The sequence below is a fragment of the Chiloscyllium plagiosum genome, chromosome 38 (genome assembly GCF_004010195.1).
Source record: "Chiloscyllium plagiosum isolate BGI_BamShark_2017 chromosome 38, ASM401019v2, whole genome shotgun sequence".
NCBI classification, from domain to species: Eukaryota; Metazoa; Chordata; class Chondrichthyes; order Orectolobiformes; family Hemiscylliidae; genus Chiloscyllium; species Chiloscyllium plagiosum.
In genome coordinates, this window is record NC_057747.1 from 11,441,095 (window position 1) to 11,458,338 (window position 17,244).

The 17,244-nt window shown below is 40.4% G+C and overlaps 1 protein-coding gene across 3 annotated transcripts in view; it reads left to right on the top strand.

Annotated features, from left to right (window-relative positions):
• Positions 1 to 9,353, top strand: part of LOC122541818 (cardiac-enriched FHL2-interacting protein) — a 69,544-nt gene extending 60,191 nt beyond the window's left edge. For all 3 annotated transcript variants that reach the window (XM_043678837.1, XM_043678836.1, XM_043678835.1), the window contains exon 4: positions 4,729 to 9,353. In XM_043678837.1, coding sequence (XP_043534772.1) covers positions 4,889 to 8,689 — 3,801 coding nt within the window. In that variant the 5' untranslated portion in view covers positions 4,729 to 4,888 and the 3' untranslated portion in view covers positions 8,690 to 9,353. The remainder of the gene's footprint in view (positions 1 to 4,728) is intronic.
• The last annotated feature ends 7,891 nt before the right edge of the window (positions 9,354 to 17,244 follow it).

Genomic DNA, 17,244 nt, shown 5'->3' on the forward strand with positions numbered 1-17,244 from the left:
AACCCTTCTTCCCTTCTGCACAGATTTCCCACATTGCTTCCAAATTCTTTGCGCTCTATGCTCACTGAGACCGTGTGTCACTCCGGATGTGATCTCTCTTTCTTGACCATGCTCAGCTTACAGTGGATACTCCCAGATCAATCAAATGCATTTTGATGGATTTTAAGTTGGTAGATATCAGTTGGGAGGCAAATAGGAATGTTGCTATTGGCCACCATACTCTAAAATTAGATTAGATTAGATTAGATTACTTACAGTATGGAAACAGGCCCTTCGGCCCAACAAGTCCACACCGCCCCGCCGAAGCGTAACCACCCATACCCCTACATTTACCCCTTACCTAACACTATGGACAATTTAGCATGGCCAATTCACCTGACCTGCACATCTTTGGAGTGTGGGAGGAAACCGGAGCACCCGGAGGAAACCCACGCACACACGGGGAGAACGTGCAAACTCCACACAGTCAATCGCCTGAGGCGGGAATTGAACCCGGGTCTCTGGCGCTGTGAGGCAGCAGTGCTAACCACTGTGCCACCGTGCCGCCCACGAATTAAGGAGAAGAGATAACTGGCCAGATTCTCTCCTTCTTTGTTTCTGAATATCATGACCCATGAAATTAGCCCCAGTGTGTCTTCCTAAGAAAATTGAGATGTACATATTCTGTTGGTAAAGTACAACTAACAGTTGTTAACTTGAGACTCCATCCACTTTGTCAAGTGGCCTTAATGGAACAGTTCGAGGAGAAGTGGTAAGGTATTTCAGAAACATAACCAATGTTCCTCCCTCATTCACCAAGTTATTCCAGTGACATAACCAATGTTCCTCCCTCATTCACCAAGTTATTCCAGTGATATAGCCAATGTTCCTCCCTCATTCACCAAGTTATTCCAGTGACATAGCCAATGTTCCTCCCTGAATCACCAACACCAAAATAGCTTATCTGCTTATTCCCTGTTTCAAGAACTTTGCAATGCACAAATTGGATGTTGCCATTTCCTACATACCAACAATGAGTGCACTCTAAGTTTGTTGGTTCTGAAGAGCTTTGAAAAGGCAGAGAAAATGAAAGGCACACGACTAAATGCAAGCCTTACTTTCTTACTTTATTAACAATGCACCACAGTTGACCAGGATCTTCAACTCTTGCCTTATTGCTCAATTATGAAATGGGAATCATTGCAACAAATGGAAGGAAAATAGATTGATCACATTTTATAAAATATGGAATGGACTGAAGGGAAGTTACAGATAAAAAGTGAGCACAAGATTGCCATAGACAAGCTACAAAAACTAATTGTTTCCAAGACAGGGAATATCAAGCTCTCTTCCTGAAGACAATCCAACAAGGAACAAACTGCCAAAGGAAATAGTCACAGCCATATCACTTGAAATTTTCAGGACCAATCTCTTGATTATTTCTACATATAAACTTCTTGTTGCCACGGCTACTGTAAAAGCAGATCATGCCTGGTTTAACTATCATTAACCATGCAAATGTTGAATATGGATGTTAGTCTATGTTACAGACATGGTCAAAATAGGAGTCTGGGTGGGGTAGTGAAAGGGTTAAAATTACCAGCGATTTTATTGGGTTCCGCCTCTCCATTCTCTTTTTGTTTAACCAGTGATAGGGAGAATGATACTTAGGGTTGACCATCAATTTGACAGCATGATTATCTCTCATTTAATATTTGCAAAATGTCATATGTCTAATCACCCTACCACCCTCTTACAAGCTTAGCTAACTCGTCACTTATTGTCAAGCACTACACCAGACATCAGTTCCCCGAGTTAGATACAGGAGAGCAGCCAGCACCTCTGGGACAGAACTGTTGTATTAAACAGGATTTTATGAAGATAAAAGTAAATGTGCCAACTCAGGACTCACATTGTGGAAACTGCTGTCAAACCGCCCACAGGTCAAAGATAAGGCTGCAATGTTTTAACCCCTGTCTCCTCTCTGTGCTTTCTAGAGATGGGACTCTTTATAGGAACCACAGAATTAACTCTTAGGATTTATAAGAAGGCAGTTTGTGACCAAAAAAAAGTTTTATGTTTCAAATATTATGGTCTTACTTCAAAATCAAATTTAAAATCAAATCTATATTAGTTCACCTGACCTATGGACTAATCTATTTCACAAATACTTGTAACTTTGTTAAAATAGTACTATATCATATCTTATTTTGAGAGTACCTGCAGATGCTGAAGCAGTCCATGTCCAGATGCAGCAAAATCTGGACAATATCCAGGTTTGGGCTGAAAAGTGTCAAGTAACATTCACACCACACAAATACATGCAATGATCATCTCCAACAAGAAAGAATCTTGCCATCGGTGCTTGACATTCAATGGCATTACCATCGCTCACTATCATATCCTGAGGGTTACCATGTCCAGAAACTGAACTGGACTTATATAAATATAGGGATATAAGATCAGGTCAGAAACTGGGAATACTGCAGCGATTAACTCACCTCCCTATTCTGTAATGCCTGTTCACCATCCATCAATAGTGTGCTGGAATATTTCCCACTTGCATGGATGAGTGCAACTCCAGCAACACTCAGATAGCATAACACCATCCAGGACATCTCAGCTGCTTGGCTGGTAACAAGTACACAAACATCCATCCCCTCCACCTCCAATGCTCAGTCAGTGTGTACTATCTACAAGATGCACATTAGGAATTCACCAAGTATTAGATAGCACCATTAGATAGCACCTTCAAAACTCACAAATAGGGCCTTCTAGAAGGACAAGGGCAGCAGATACATGGGAACGCCATCACCCACAAGCTCCCCTCCAAGTTACTCACCATACTGACTTGGACATATATCGCCTTCCCTTCAATGTCACTAGTTCACAATTCTGGAGCTCCCTCACTAAGGAAGGGAAGCCTTGTGTATTTACCTACAGCATATGGGCAGTACTGGTTCAAGAAGACAGCTCACCATCACCCTCTGAAGGGCAGCTAGGAATGAGCACTAAATGCTGGTTCTGGCAATGAATCCTGCATCCCATGAGTGAATTAAAATGAAATCGCAATCTGTGTATAATTCAGTTCTCCATTCTGCTTCTCTTGTACATACATTTTTAACAATAAAATGAGCAAAGATAGATTAACATACTCATTAATATATTATAATCTATATATAACAAATTAAAAATTAAAACACGCTTTCTGTTACTCAAGGCAAGTTTGGACAGATTCAATTCAACTCTTAAATCACAGACTTAAATAGCAAAAGAAAAACATTTTGTTGAACATTGTCAACGTGGTATATAATGGCAGTGTATGTTATCAATATCTGATAATAGAAAATCAATAACTTTTTAATTACAATTCTATTAATTGTAATGAGTTGCATAAACTGTAATAATTTGTGCAAAGCTGCTAATTGGAAGAAACTAAATAGAAATCAATCAGGTTGTTGAATCAAAAAATTCTCTATATATCACTCTGTTTTCAATTAAGAATGTGACATATTTCCTCAAATGTTCTTACAATGGATTTGACCTATCCCCATACACCATATCTCTGGTTTAATGCAGAGTAGAGAGTGAAAGTTAACAAAATTGACAAGTTTGTGCAGACTGACACCTCAATACACCAGTGACCAGGGAAGATAGCTGTCATTGGCAGTAATGATTGTAGAAGGTGGGAAAGGAAAATGGATGAGAAAGTTAAGGTCAAGGGTGATTTCAGTGAAGAATATGAATAAAGGGTAAGCTCAAGAAACCACGTGTTAGTGTTAAATGTCTTTAGTAGGGCTAAGATCTAAATACAGAATATGTTGCAATGTCAGTCAGTAGCTCATGATGTGGAGATGCCAGTGTTGTTTTGGGGTGGACAAAGTCAGAAGTCTCACGTCACCAGGTTATAGTCTCTGAGGGTTTATGTAATATCAGAAGCTTTCAAAGTGCTGCTCCTTTGTCAGATGTAGTGGAGGTAAGCACACAAAGACAGAGTAGAAAGGCAGTAGCTGAAAATGTAGCAAATGTGGATAGGTTTATATCTGGCCATCATGTCTCTTTTTCTTTGTTGAAATGACCTCAAAAGGACAAAAATGTTTGATCATTCCTGAGCTGAAGTTCTGCAAAGGAAAAGAAGGTTCCAACAAGTTCATTTTCAATGTTGAATCAGTTGGTGAGCAATTGAAGAAGAGACAAATGCTTAAGTCCAAACCTTTCCAGGTTATTCTATTGATTCCATTGCATAGGTAGATATTACATGTTTGTCTCCCTTAGCAAGTTTTGAGAAGATTTGTAGAAAGCAGGAAACATCAGCAGTGCTTCGTCCAGAGGCTCATTGAGGATGTTACTGAGTATGGTGATGAAACGTATGAAAATGAACCTTCCAACTTAGGGAGCAAATGTACATCCATTCTCTCCTTAGCTTTCACCTTGTTCTGTTCAATTTTAAACGCTGTTCATCTGTAATGAGCCGTAATGAGGAAGTGTTCTATGCTGAAATATTGGCCATATTCTGTCAACTGGTGCTGTCTAAGCAGCAGCATGCTCCAATATATTCAATTGCATCACAGATTGACAATATTTGTCATCGTTTGTATCTTCTATCTCAAAATCTAAAATGCTCGCAAGATCTGTACTGTAGTATTGCTTAATAAGAATACAAGTGTTAAATTGCAGTGTCAAACTGTACAGGTCTTATTCACTGTTATGATGTTATAAAAAGAAATAACTGTATGTTTCTTTGCACAGGGAAGAAGCCCTTCTTTCACAACTTGGTATCTGAATGGATGAAGAATGAAGAAGCTCCAGAAATCTTAAGTACGAAGCCAAATATTTTAGATACCCAAAGGAGAGTAGAATTGAATGTGTGTGTGTCAATAAAAGAGATACTGGTGAGCAGTCCAGTATTATGGACCTTTTGGATAACTGGGGTACAAAAAAATCGAAGATCATGCAAGGACGTTCAAAATACGTGGATGGTTTTAGTGATACGTCGAGCGCTGGAAGCATTTTGGATGAGGCAGACAGAGAAGTGAGTAGGCTTACAGAGCGTGCTTTTAAGAGCTTGTGTGTGGCAGAGGAAGGCATCTGTAATGACGTGGATATTCCCAGCTCACCATCGGCTGTCAGTGTGAATCAGACAAGTGACCACCCAAGTTCAGTCAAGGGCAAGCATTCTACGAGCGAACTGAAAAACTGTAATAAGTCATCGAAGCTACTCCAGAAACAACCAAAAGAATTACCTGACACATTCCACGAATCAACAGTCCAGTGTCCTGTTGAAAAAAACGATGCCAAAGGTGGCTCACAAACTGGCTTCTCAGGCGAAACTATTGGCTCAGATCAGCAGCTGGGCAAACAAAGGTCAAAAGTTTCTTCTCTGATTGAAGCTTTTGATCAAAGTGATAATGATTTCACAGGAGATATCACGGTGAGTGCAAAACAAGTTACTGTGAGTGGACACTCTGAATTACCAGGGGACAGTGATATTAAGGACATTGCACAATGGGATTCTTCAGCTATTATCAACTTGCACAAAGAGAAATCTAACTTCTCTGCTGCTTGTCAAGAAAAATATTGGGCAAACAAGAAGCAAATTCCACCAGGGAAAGGCAACAAAACCAATATTTTGAGCTACATGAAAACTGCACAGTACAAAAAGCAAGGCCACATAACTGACGTGGCAATTCCGAATCATTCGAGTAAAAAGCTAGATAAAAGTTTATCTGAAATAGTCAGCAAAGTGAAGAAACCCGATTCAAAGAGCAACTTCCTTCACAGTGAGTGCAGTGCATTCAAATCATGGCACGATCACAGTAAGCTTCTATTTGAGGGGGATAATCATGTTGAGAAATTGACTGCTAACCTTCAGTCCAGAGCAGAGATGCAAAACCTCTGTGATGATAATACAGTCAGTTGTAGAAAGGTGTGTTCATTGGTGAAAGTGCAGTCCCCAAATGAAGTTAAAGTTAACACAATGCAGAGGCCGGTGAACTGTTCACCCAGTTGCAAGGATTCAGATTTTCATTCATTGCCATCTGAGTATAGTGTCAAAGCAAATGTAAAGCAACACAATAGTTTGCAGGTAATTGAACCCGAAAAGAATAGTGGTTGTGCAACAGAAAATGGGGATGAGGGAAAGCATTTTCAGCTGTGGAGAAGTTCAAGGAATCCACGATATAATAGGCAAACAGCTGCAGAGCTTGTGAGTGGAGATATTAGCTCCACAGAATGCTACCCTATAGCTGACCTTAAAGAGGCTCCAACACAGGCTGAACAAATCCCTCAAGAAGAGAGTCCCTCCTTCAGTATTTCAAAGCTTCTGACACCAAATATTGTCCACAATACAAATGAGATGGACAGGTCAACACAACAGCCAATTGTAGTGACACCTCCTGTCATTCAACTTTCTGTGACTCAGGGAGATGAAGCTAGAGGTGGTGCTGATTACCAATATCGTGAGAATTATAAATCCAAGGCTTCAAGCCTGCTTTATAACCTCAAAGATGTCAGAAAACGAGTAAAATCCACCTACTCTAATTCTGGTACACCTCAGAACCATTCTGAACAAAGCAAGAACAAGGATTATATTTTCCAAAACATACATCGAGCCAGTGAAAGAACATCTTCTGCACCTTTAAGACTAGGCATTAAGGAAAACCACATAGCTGACTCCATTGAACAGGAAAAACCTGATAAAATGCCTAATGCCAAAAATGTGACTACTCCTTCTGGGCATTTCAATAAAGCTACAGTTATCCATAAAGCTGAGCCAGACTCGTGGAAGAATGATGACTATCTCAATTTAAGGTCACCACAAACCGTTAGTGAAGCCAGAACGCAACCCAACTGGCGAACAAGAACTGCAAGGCCCCATTCGGCAATGGTTACAACAGAAATTCATGCAGAGAGAAGCTTGGACAGAAAGCTTGCGGTTCAACTGAACAAGGTCAATGAGAAGAAGGAGACAAGATGTCCTTCCACAACCTTCCAGAAAACATCAGCATTGGCGAGAAAAAGCCCAGAGGAAGCAGAGGCGATGCCAGAAAAGGCAGATGAAATGAAAAGTAGATTCCATCACAGTAGAAAACTAGAGTGTTCCTCATTCAGCCACAGGAGCAGAACTGGCTGTCCAAAAGAAAATCATTTCAGAGAGCAAGGTGGTAAGTTGGCATTGCAAGCAGCAGGAGACATCTGTCGACCAATGTTGGAAGCGAATGTATCAAATAACTGGATATCTTCCCATTCTGCCAAAGAAGACAAAGGTACACAGGACATAAAATCACCAAACCAGTCCTATTTTGTCCTAGGTGATGATCGCTATCAAGACACAGAAAACATGACGGTTGATGTAGCGACTGAAAGGGGCACAGGTGGCAATGCCAAAAGGAACTTTTTGAATAGTTGGCCTGCAGCTGAGGAGGGCAAAGATACTGAAAAGAATGAGTTGCAATATTATGCACTCAGTGACACAGCATCCAATTCTGGGAGGAAAGCTGAGAATCAAAACTCACTTCTGGAGAATCAAGGTCACCTGCAAGAGAAAATGGCAAGAGATTTACCTGGGCATAGAACGAAAGATGGTAGTCCCTTGGATATGACGTGTGAAGAAAAATTCTACAACATTTTCTCAAAGCAAGAAATACAAGGGCGTACAAACTCACCGAGGTCTGGTTTCCTTAAAAACAAAGACAACATGGTGAAAACATCCTCAGTAAGTAAAGGGGTGAAGCCAGCTATCCCCACATCAGTTCCTGAGGGTGTAGAAGCCAATACCTTTAAGGAAACACCAAACATGTTCCTGTCAGAAGGAAACCCAGAGTGTGACAAACTTGAGATTTCTGCGGAAAGATCAGCAGCAGCATATCCTCGGCCAGAGTCAACATGTAGCATCGATTCAAAAACAGCGGGTAAGCCTCCCGTTGTTCCTCCAAAGTCTGAAAAAGCATTACGCCGAGCCAAAAAGCTGGCCACCCGACGAAAAAAGGCTGATGTCAAGCAGAAAACACAAAGCATCGACGACCCAGAAACCAGTGCAACTATATCCAATGTACCAGTGTCTCCCCCATGCGTCCCCATATCACCGACGCCCGTGGTTTGTTCTCCAGAACCAACACAGCCAATGGATTCATGTGTAATTCCAGCAGTACCCAACATCATGGCATTAAATAGCATGCAGCCCATTGCATCTGTACATTCATTTCCATTAAGCCAAAGAAAATTGCTTCAAGATCCTGAAACCGGCCAATATTTTTTTGTAGATATCCCAATTCATGTACAGGCAAAGACACTGTATGACCCAGAAACTGACAAATACTTCCAGGTGTCCATACCCTCAACAGGTCAAAATACATCACTAGATTATTTTAATAATTCATATGTGTTATATCCTGGATTTCTGTCTTTTCCTTTAACCTCAGTATCATCTATCAGGTCACCATCTCAAATGTCAGCACCTGCAATTCTCCTGGATGTACAAGACAAGAGGAAACCTTTACATGAATGGACAAACACTGAAATGGGGCGCACAGGGGTTCAGGGAAATGAGCCATATATTGAGACACTTTTTGATCCTCACACTGGATGCAGGGCAGATATTGAAGATGTGACTTGGTGCAATGCAATGAACAGTCAGTTGCAACCAGAAGGCCATAATTTGGACTTAATTGTAATGGGGGAGCTGGAGGATATTGCCGTAGAAAACAATTAGCAAAAGGTAACAAAGGCTGTGATAATACATGCTGAAGGAATCTCAGTCTTTTAAAGATTATGTTCCTGTCTGCAGAATAACTCAGAAATGACATCTCAAGTGATTCATACATGTTACTGCTTTGTAAGGTGGTTCATAACTATTCAAATGTTAAAGTAGATATGGCATCAGAAATTGGAAAATCAAATAAAGAAGCAAAAGGGAAATAAACAATGCATCATTTCTTAATGATAAAGAAAAAGAGTTAACAGTTGCAAAAATTAATGGGCTTTGAAGCTAGGATGACTAAAACATACAATATATTTTAAGTTTCAGAGAAACTATGCATTGTGTGATTTTTGTTCCCATTATTTTACCTTTCTCTCGATATATCTGTAATAGTGAACTTTCTTCAGAAAAGTTCTGAAGAGTTGTATTACACTTGAAATGGTGACTTTGATTCTCTCTCCACAAATGGTGCCAGATCTGCTGAGTTTCTCCAGCACTTTTTGTGTTTGTTCCAGAATCTGCAGTATTTTTGCTTTTATGTCTGTAACGTTGTTTTCCCCTGAAGGTTAAAACTCACAGTTTTGATAAACTGAGGATGGTCTTGGCTGAAGTAAGCATTGACTATTTTTTAACATTTGATTTAAGTTTATTAAAATAAGGAGTGCAATGTTGATCATAAAGTAGTCCTATGTTTTCTATTGCTAAAAATTGACAACATTTCATAAGTCTTGCACCAATATTCTATTCCCACATGAGAAAAGTGAGCGCCTTCTTCAAACCATACCTCCATGTATCCATTAAATCATTCCCAGTCAGAACACTTCTGAATACAGCTTAGCTTTGTCTCAACTGAAATGTGCATGTGCTTCTCCAATACTCTCTCGAAAGCTAACCTGTATAATTCCCTAAATGATAACCCTCCCAAGTTCCCAGCTCTTGCTTCATGTATCTCCACTATGCAATGATTAGACTAGATTAGATTCCCTACAGTGTGGAAACAGGTCCTTTGGCCCAACAAGTCCACACCGACCCTCCGAAGAGCAACCCACCCAGACCCATTCCCCTACATTCACCCGTGACTAATGCACCCAATACTACGGGCAATTTAACATGGCCAATTCACCTAACCTGCACATCTTTGGACTGTGGGAGGAAACCTGAGCACCCGGAGGAAACCTACACAGAACAGGGAGAAGGTGCAAACTCCACACAGGCAGTTGCCCGAGGTGGGAATTGAACCCGGATCCCTGGCGCTGTGAGGCAGCAGTGCTAACCACTGAGCCAGCGTGTCCCCCTAAATGTGGTGAAACTTTATTCCATTAAGTTTTCAGGATACAATAGCACCAAAAATAATAATTAAGATTGTAATTTATCGGTTAATTTGTAATCTGAATGAAGAAAAGAAGTATATGAGATAGCAACTCCTTCCACCTCTGAAGGTGAAGGAGTTGGGTGCAGAATTAAGCGGACCTTGTGATAAGGAATTGGGCAGTAAATGACAGGGAAGTTTCAGGCTCAAGCTCTGAGCTGTGAGGTTACAAGGAACTTAGCTGATTCATCTCTTAATACCTTTGCTCTGAGAGGATCCATATACTTCCTGGAAATATGTTGGTGACTGAATAAAATCTCATTGTGGTTCAGTTGTCCACCAGCAACACAGATCTCAGCTGGGACTGTGGTGCACAGGTTGTAATTACATTGATTCGAAACAGAATAAGAGCCATCTCTATCTAGAAACGCCTGTTGCTCTTTGACAGACACTGAATGAGGGCTTACGTACATTTTATGCTTCATTGTAATTTTCTCCATAACTAATTAACTCACTGGCAGTTGAGCTTCAACAGCAACAGCTTTATGTCCCACCTTTAATATGCAATGTTACGTTTCGTTTCACATGTGCGTCATCAGAAAGAAAAATCAGCACTGATCTAGAAAACAGGTGGACAAAAGTTGAACCAAAAAGATTGGTTTTAAGGACCATGTTCCAGATGGAGAAAGAGCGTAGATTGATTTAGAATGGGAATATAAGAGTGTAGCACCTAACTGACTGAAAGCACAGCTACGAATTGTGAGACCGGAATTTGAAGAAAACCAGAATTCTCTGAGACGTTGTCAGACTTAAGGAGGTAACGGAGATATTGTGGGAGGAACCAGATGAATGCAAAGATAAGAATTTTAAATTGGATACATTACTGAATAAGAAGCCATGTAAGTCAATGCGCTCACGGGTGAACAGGTAAGATATGAAGAATGTTCACGTGGATTATGCACTAGAAAGATATTAGCTCCTGTGCAGCTACACACTTGAAAAGAAAAAGAGGTGATCATATTGAGGTCTATAAAGTCATGAGAGGTATTGATAAGGCAGATAGCCAATAGCTTTTCCCCATGGTTGGGGAGTCTAAAAGTACAAAGCACAGGTTTAAGGTGAGAGGGGAGAGATACAAAAGGATGCAAAGGACAAATTTTCACACAGAGGGTGGTGAGGGTCTGGAATGGGCTGCCAGACATCGTGATGGAGGTGTGTACAATTTCATAATTTAAGAAACATTTGGAGAGGTACATGAATGGATAGATTTGGAGGCATATAGACCAAATGTAGGCAAATGGGCCTAGTTTCACTGTGAAAGCTGGGCAGCATGGGCCAGTTTCCATGATGTAAATCTCTATGACTCTATCACCCTGCGTAATTTCAATTCTGTCAACAAAATTTAAAGATTTCAAATATTCTATTTGGGTTACTTCCCACTCTTTACTATTGCAGAAAGGAGATCAGTTTTGCTTGAAATGGGTTTTACTAACTTGTTGGAGTTTTCTTTTGAAGAGGTAACAGAAAAGGTCAATGAGGTTTTGTGTCACATGCTTGGACTTTCAAAAGGCATTCAATATAGATCCAAACAACAGATTTTTGAGAAAGTTGTTGCTTGTGAAATAAAAGTGAACTGTAGCATCAAGGAATAAGAAATTGATTGATTGTTAAGAAACAGAAAGAAATGGTCAATAGATACTTTTTAGGCCAGAGAAAGGTTTGTAGATGAGTTCCTCAGGTGTCAGTATTGGGATCCTAGCTTTTCCTGATATGTATTAATGATCTAGGTTTTGACAGAAGGGCACGTTTGTGGATTATATGAAACTCAGAAGTATTGGAAACTGAGAGAATAGCATTACAAAACCCTACAAGAACTAAAGAAGTTGGTGGAGTGGGCAGTATGGTAGCAGATGAGGTTCAATGCAGAGAAGATTGAATTGATGCATTTTGCTTGGAAGAAGATGGATAGACAATAGGAAACCAATACTTAAGAGGTGCAAGAGCAGAAGGACCAGGATGTGCATATGCATAGATCACTGAAGGTGGCAGGACAGGTGGAGAGAACAGTTAATGAACCAAACAGTATTCTCAACATTGTTAATAGAGATGTAGAGTACGAGAGTAAGGGATTTGTGCTGAATGTATACACGACATTTGTTAGAGCTCAGCTGGAGTATTGTGTACAGTTCGGTGTGCCTCATTATAGGAAGGATATAAATGCATTGGAGATAGTGCAGAAGAGTTTTACAAGAATGGTTCCAGGAATGAGAAACACCAGTCATGAGGATAAATTGGAGAGGTTGGGACTGCTCTATTTGGAGAGAAGGAAGCTCAGAGGAATTCTGATAGATGTTGTCAAAATTATGAGAGGACAGGACAGAGCAAAGAGAGAAAGAAACTGTTTTTATCCTAAAAGAATTAAGACTGAGAGGACACAGATTTAGAGTGATTTACAAATGTTGCAAATGTGATGTGAGAAAAGTCTTTTTCAGAGGAGCGCTCGGGTCTGGATTACACAGCCTGGGAGTGTGATGAAAGCAGAGTCAACTGAGGCATTCAAGAGTTAATTGTTTAAATAGAATCAATGTGGAAAGGGTTTGAAGAAAATGTGGAGAATGGCACGAATTCATGACACTTGTTGGGGAGCTGGTCGGCTCAGTTGTGATGCAAAGTAATGCCAACAGCGTGGATCCAAAAGCCATACCAGCTGAGGTTACCACGAGGGACTCTCTTTCTCAATCTCTCCCCTTGCCTGAAGCATGGTGACCCTCAGGTTAAACCACCACCAGTCCTCTCTCTCTCTCTCTCTCTTTTTCTATCAAGAGAGCAACCCTCTATCCGGTAGGAATATGGTGACTTTACCTTTGCCTTTAAATACATTACGGACTGAGTAGCTTTCTGAGGTGTATTACATCTGTGATTCAGTGATTCTGGTAAATGATTGAAATAATATGGTGCATGAAAGTTGCAAAGAATAATCAGTAATCAAGTATCAATCTGGACTTCAAAGGACATGGTGATTTCTCATATGTTCCTGTGAAAAGAAAATGTAAGACACCTTCTGTTGGCAAGATAAGCAATGCCGTTACTGAAATATCTTTTCACAAACACCAGTTATTGAATAGACTTCGGTGGTGCTGATCTCTGCCATTAGGGGTCATGCAGCAATGAGAATGTTACAGAAATAAAGCATTGTACAATGTTTACAGCACAGAAAGAGGCCATTCAACCTGTCGTTACTATGCTGGCCTATTGAAGGAGCACTTCATCTAGTGACACTTCCTGCCTTTTGCTCATAGGCATGCAATTATTTTTCCTTTTCAGATACTGATCCAATCCCCTTTTGAAGGCCTCAATGATCCCAGTTGTGTAGTCCAAATCCTGACAACTCACTGCATGAAAGAGCAGATCCTCATGTCACCAATACGCCTTTGGCCAAATCTCTTAATTTAATGTCCAAATTCTCAATTCTTCCACAATAGAAGTAGTTTTTCCATATTCACTCTACCCTTATGACTCTGAGCACCTCAAACAAATTTCCCGACCTTTTTGTTTTCCAAGGAGACTAGATTTTCTGATCTTTCTACGTAACTAAATTTCCTCATCCCTGGAACAATTCTTATGAATCTTCTCTGCACCCTCTCTAATGCCTTCACATCCATCTTAAAATGTGGTGCCTAGAATTAGATGTAATATTCCAACTGAGGCCAAACAACTGTTGTATACAAATTTAACATCACCTGGAGTCATAGAGTCATACAGCACAGAAACAAACCCTTGGGCTCAACCTGTCCATGTTGACCATAATCCCAAACTAATCAGTCCCATCCACTTGGGCTTGGTCCACATCACTCCAAACCTTTCCTATTCATGTGATTATTCAAATGTCTTTTAAACACTGGAACTGCACCTGCATCCAACATTTTCTCTGGTATTTCATTCTGTTCATGAGCCACTCACTGCGTTAAAAAAAAGGTCCCTCTTGTCTTTTTTAAATCTTTCTCCTTTTATCTTAAAATTGCCCTCCAGTCTTGAAATTCCAAGGACAAAACACCTTCAATTCTCCTTTTCTATTGATCTATGGTTTTACAAACCTCTTAAGGTCAGCCCTCAAATTCCAACACTCCAGTGAAAAGTGTCCTAGCCTATCCTAGCCTCTTCTTATACCTCAAACCATCCATTTCTGGCAATACCCTGGTAAATCTTTTCAGACTGCTCTCCAGTTTAATATCTTTCCTATAACAGAACTGAACATGGCACGCCAGAAGAGGCCTCACCAATGTCCTGCACAACCCCAACTCCTGTATTTAAAGGTCTGAGCTGAATATCTTTGCTTTTATACTTTATGCCCCCTACTGATGAATCTGACTATTATCAACCAGTCTCTCAAACTGTTTTATCATCTTCAAAAACTTATGCACAAACCCAGGTTTGCTTCTCTAATCAGTTTAGAATTGTACACGCTGTTTTATATTGTCTCTCCACAACTTTCATACAAAAATGAACCATTTAAACTTTAAATCTCATCTTCCACATTTTTGCCTATTTCAACAACCTGCCTATGCCCTTTTGAATTTCTTCTTTATCTTCCTCACGGCTCATGATACCTTCAAGTTTCATATCATCTACAAATTCTTAAATTGCACCAATAACACCGGGAAATAGCTCTTTGATATGTGTCAGGAATAGCAGAGGTCTGACCACCAGTTCCTGGAAAGCTCCCAGATAAAATTTCTTCCAGCCTGAAAAGACAACTTTGGACCACGATACCCAGTTTCCTGATACTCAGCCACTTTCATATCCATAGAATATCCTTTTATTCTATAAAATCTAACTTTGCTAATAAGTCAGCGTGTGGCATACCTTTTCAAAATGCCTTTTGAAAGTCCACGTCCTGCACAATAATAACATTATCGACCCCTCTATTACTTCATTAAAAATTTCAAACAAATTAAACACAATGTTTTCTTAACAAATCCAAACTGGCTTTCCTTAACAAAAACTCGCATTTGCCAATGTGATTATTACATTTGTGTCAACTTATAGTTTCTAAAAACCGCCTCACCAGATTTGGTAAAGTCTTGGCAAAGACAGATACAAGGTCTTCCTGATGAGGAGCTTATGCTCGAACATTGACTCTCCTGCTCCTCGGATGCTGCCCGACCTACTGTGCTTTTCCAGAACCATACTCTCGACTCTGATCTCCAGCATTTGCAGTCCTCACTTTCTCCCAGATACAAAGTATGGTAAGACTGACATATTGGATCAACTGGGCTTGTGCTCATTGTAATTTAAAAGAATGATGAGCTCTGTTTCTGTGTGAGTTTCCTCCGGGTGCTCCAGTTTCCTCCCACTGTCGAAAGAACAGGTTAGGTGAGTTGGTCATGCTGAATTGCTCATAGTGTTCAGGGAAGTGTAGGTTAGGTGCATTAGTCAGGGGAAAATAGAGCAATAGGATAGGGAAATGGGTCTGGATGGGTTACTCTTCAGAGGGTAGTGTGGACTTGTTGGGTCTAAGAGCCTGTTTCCACACTGTAGGGATTCTATGATTCTATGAAAATCCTGATGGAACTGGATAGGCTAGATGTGGGAATAGAGTTCCCAAATTTGAGGAAGTTCAGACTCAGAAGTCACAGTCTAACAATAAGGATAAGCCATTCAGGACTGAGGTGAGGAATAATTTCTCGACTTGGATAATTGTGAACCTGTAGAATTCTCTTCCTCAGGAAGCTGTTGGGGCCAGTTCATTAGATATATTCAAGAGGTGAATGTGGCCCTTGTGGCTAAAGGGATCAAGGGGTATGGAGACAAAGCAGGAATGGGATACTAAGAGTGCACGATCAGCCATGATCATATTGAATGGTGGTGCAGGCTTGAAGACCTACTCCTGCACCTAATTTCTACATTTCTATGTATCACAGCCAATCAACATCACCCCTCTGCTTCCTACTCCCCACCATGAGTTTTAGTCTGTAATCAGTTCCAACCTTCGTCTGATTACCTTTTTATTATTTATATGATGGATTTTGTAATATTAGTTTCTAATCTCGTCTCATTCTCTCTCTTTCCTTCTGGTATTTGTTTAGCGGATAGTGCCAAGATTCTCGAACTGCACCCATCCGGGCAAGTGGGAAGTATTCTATTCACACTCCTGACTTGTGCCTTATAGATAGTGCACATGTTTTGGGAATTCAGGAAATGTGTTCCTCACTGCAGCATTCCTAACATCTGCCCTGCTCTTGTAGCTACTATATTTATATGGCTAGTCGAGTTCAGTTTCTGGTCAATGGTGACCTCCAGGATGTTGATGGTAGTGACATTGAATGTCAAGGGCCAGTGGTTAGACTCAGTCTTGTTGGAAGTGGAAATTGATTGGCATTTGCATGGCATGAATGTTGTTTGCCACTTGTCAACACAAATCTGGATATTGGCCAGTTCTTGCTGCATTTGGACATGGACTGTTTCAGTCTCTGAGGAGTCACAAATGGTACTGAAGACTATGCATTCACCAGTGAACGTCTGCATGTCTGACCTTATGATGGCAGGAGGGTCATTGGTGAAGCAGCTGGCGATGATCAGGCCTAGGACACTACCCTGAGGAACTCTTGCAGAGATACCCTGGAGCTGAGATGGTTGACTTCCAATAACCACAACCATCTTCCTATGTGCCAGGTAGGACTCAAACCTTTCTTTGAAAAAAAAGACTGAATATTAAATATTTCTGTAAAAAAGGTGTTCAGAAATGAAAGGATGGGGAATTGGAAATGAGCTTTACACCATTAAAATAAATATGGTTGATTTCAGGCTCGATTTTCAGAAGACGTAAATGTAGGTGCCACAGGGGAGATACTGAAAGAACGTTGTCTGTGCTTAGAAAACATAACGAGAACAGTCTCAGAATAAAGTAAGAATTGCCAAACACAGAAAATGCTGAAAGCAAACACAGAAAGTACAGGAAAACCTCTGCAGGTTCAGTACTATCAATGGAAAGAGAATGAGAAATTTAATGTCCATCATCACTCTTCTTCAGAATTTGTTCCGAAAAGGAATCTCAATCATTTAGGACTAAGATGAAGAGAAATTCACTTCAGTCAGAACTTTATGACTTTTTGAAATTTCTATCAAAGAGGGGTTGTGAATGTTGCATTACTGAATGTATTTAAAGGGGAGATGGACAAATTTATAATCTCTCAGGGATTCGAGAGATATGGAAAGTGGGTAGACAAGTGAGGCAGAAAAGTGTATTGTCTAGGGGAGA